Source organism: Penaeus japonicus, unplaced genomic scaffold (assembly GCF_977035675.1).
Source record: "Penaeus japonicus unplaced genomic scaffold, GWHDUDI00000001_assembly GWHDUDI00000018, whole genome shotgun sequence".
NCBI lineage: Eukaryota > Metazoa > Arthropoda > Malacostraca > Decapoda > Penaeidae > Penaeus > Penaeus japonicus.
The window spans coordinates 19,122,942-19,125,441 of NW_028234420.1; the positions used below are offsets into that span (position 1 = coordinate 19,122,942).

At 38.8% G+C, this 2,500-nt stretch overlaps 1 protein-coding gene across 6 annotated transcripts in view; it reads left to right on the top strand.

The window, feature by feature from the left end:
- The window catches only part of LOC122263838 (vascular endothelial growth factor receptor 1), a 30,166-nt gene that overhangs the window by 25,922 nt on the left and 1,744 nt on the right, over positions 1–2,500 (top strand). For all 6 annotated transcript variants that reach the window (XM_043032471.2, XM_043032475.2, XM_043032474.2 and 3 more), the window contains 7 exons: positions 1–397; positions 606–766; positions 905–1,027; positions 1,471–1,682; positions 1,809–1,914; positions 2,153–2,299; positions 2,443–2,500. The exon at positions 1–397 is cut by the window's left edge and continues 43 nt beyond it; the exon at positions 2,443–2,500 is cut by the window's right edge and continues 151 nt beyond it. In XM_043032471.2, the coding sequence (XP_042888405.2) occupies positions 1–397; positions 606–766; positions 905–1,027; positions 1,471–1,682; positions 1,809–1,914; positions 2,153–2,299; positions 2,443–2,500 (1,204 nt within the window). The remainder of the gene's footprint in view (positions 398–605; positions 767–904; positions 1,028–1,470; positions 1,683–1,808; positions 1,915–2,152; positions 2,300–2,442) is intronic.

Consider the following 2,500-nt stretch of genomic DNA (forward strand, 5'->3'; position numbering starts at 1 on the left):
CTGGCACCAACTGCATCAAAGTTCAACTTATCATCTGTTCCCCATGGCCACCAATATGTTTCCTCTCCGCCTCAGTCACCAGTCTCTATTACGAGCTCTTCAAATGGGAGTTCGAGGCCGGAAGGACTACCACAGCATTATGCAGACAATCCAGCATACAGTAAAGGCTTCAACCGTTCAGTGAGTGAGTCTCAACCTGGGGAGATGACGAACAACTCATCTGGGGGCTCTCGCATATCGGATGCCAGGAATTCCAAAAGCTCACACACTCCCTCTGATCAAAGATCCGTTGGATACTATCGAGAGAACCAACAGATTGTCAATACAGATATGACAGTGCTTCACACATCAGCTTCCCCTATGTCTCCGACGTCTCATTTCCCTCTCTCTCCAACTGGTAAGTGGCTTTTACTGTACTACATGCACACGTACATTCACACACATATGCACACACACACACACACACACACACACACACACACACACACACACACACACACACACACACACACACACACACACACACACACACATACACACACACACTCACATACATGAATGTAAACATTATCTGAAATATATCCCTTGATTTCCATCATTCACAGATTCTAACCACGTAAGTGACCTTGGAGTAGATTCGCAAGGGAACCCTTTCACCTTTGACACTGGCCTTATTCCTGGGATAACTGCACCATTTACCACAAGTGATCTGGTGTCTTGGGGCTGGCAGGTTGCACAGGGCATGGAGTACCTCTCACGCAGAAAGGTAATTTGTTCTTTGCCCTTTGCAGTGAGAAATTCATATTTATGCTTTCATATATTGATAATTATTTCTGTTTTATACTACATGGAAAGTCTTTTATAAGGTAAGAATATTTGATCTATTCGTTATATTATATTTTAGGTTCTACATGGAGATCTTGCAGCCCGTAATCTCCTTCTGGCAGACAATAATGTAGTCAAGATCAGTGATTTTGGATTGTCACGAGATATGTACAAAAAGGATATCTACATGAAAAAGGGAGATGTAAGTATGGTGTATATTAGTATATTCTGTAAGATAAGGTGGAAGTTGTGTTCTGGATTATTTGACATTAATTGAAGTATCCTATATTACAAACTTCATCTATCATACTTGTGGCTATGAAGAGTTTGCCAAAGGGGGAGTCATAGTTCTTCTGGGGTCATTTCGCTGCACTGCTGAAAATCAAATGGAGATTTAGGAATTTGTGAAATGAGTTTCGGTGAAAGTTGGAGATTCTTCTTTGCTTAAAGGTTGCCTCAAGAGACGGATTTGTGCAGGATATCATATCAGACAGATAGAACATCCTCTCCATCCATACTGTTTATTTCTTTCTCAGTCAATGAGTTATTTTGTCACTCTTATTGTTTTATAAGAGGGTAGTGTCAGGATAAAATGTGAAGGTCATTATATTTTTGAATTTTACAGTACATCTCTTTCACTAACAGGATTTGATGCCTATTAAATGGATGTCTGTGGAAGCCATTCGTGATCGCATCTTCAGTGTGCAGAGTGACGTGTGGGCATATGGAGTCACGATGTGGGAACTGTTCACTCTTGGTTCAACTCCTTATCCAGGTGTAGAGGTGAACAAGGACTTTCTGACCTTCCTTGAAGATGGAAATCGAATGGACAAGCCCAAATATGCAAACCAAGAGATGTAAGTGATTTAGTTTACAGAATGAAAAAGGCAGTAAGTTACTATTGTAAAGGAGGTAAATTGGACTAGAATCTTTGAGGTACTATTACCTTTATATCGATGGATTTAATTTTTTTTTTTTTTCAGATACAATCTCCTTCTTGATTGTTGGAGTGCAGAGCCCCTAGAACGCCCAACCTTTAGCCTTTGTGCAGAAAGATTAGGAATACTCATGCTACCTGATCTGAAAGAGGTACTTTTATATTTATAATATATGCACTTCTTGTAGCTATTGTTTTTGTTCTACTATCATAGATTTACTCATCAGTTAAAAGAAGTTTATCGTGCTGAAGATTTTCAATTGCTTCTCTTTTTTTTTTTTCTTTTTTGTGTTCAGAAATCAATCAGAAAATTTCCAGATTTATGAATAATGCTATACATATTATATATGTATGGGCCACTGTTTAACTTGAGTTGTATTACTCTTACAGCAATATATGACAATGAATGATCCATATGTGCTCATGAATGAGGAGCGCTTCCAAAAGGAGACTGACTACCTTAACATGCTGTCCAGTCCAGACTTTGAGAACCAGAACCGAAAAGACGAACCCCAACTACATTATGTCAATGTCCCGGTAAACTACTTGTTGTTATCATAGTCTTTAAGAGAACTGGTCATTTTTATTTAGGAAAATACCATGTCATTCATTGTGAAAGTTAATTGCATTAGGAAGAAACATCAAGGTCATTGCTTTTATTCTTCTTTCTATCTCACTAGGATGTTGTTGATGGCTACAGAGAAAGCAATTATCTCAGTATGAAGTCGCCAGATACCG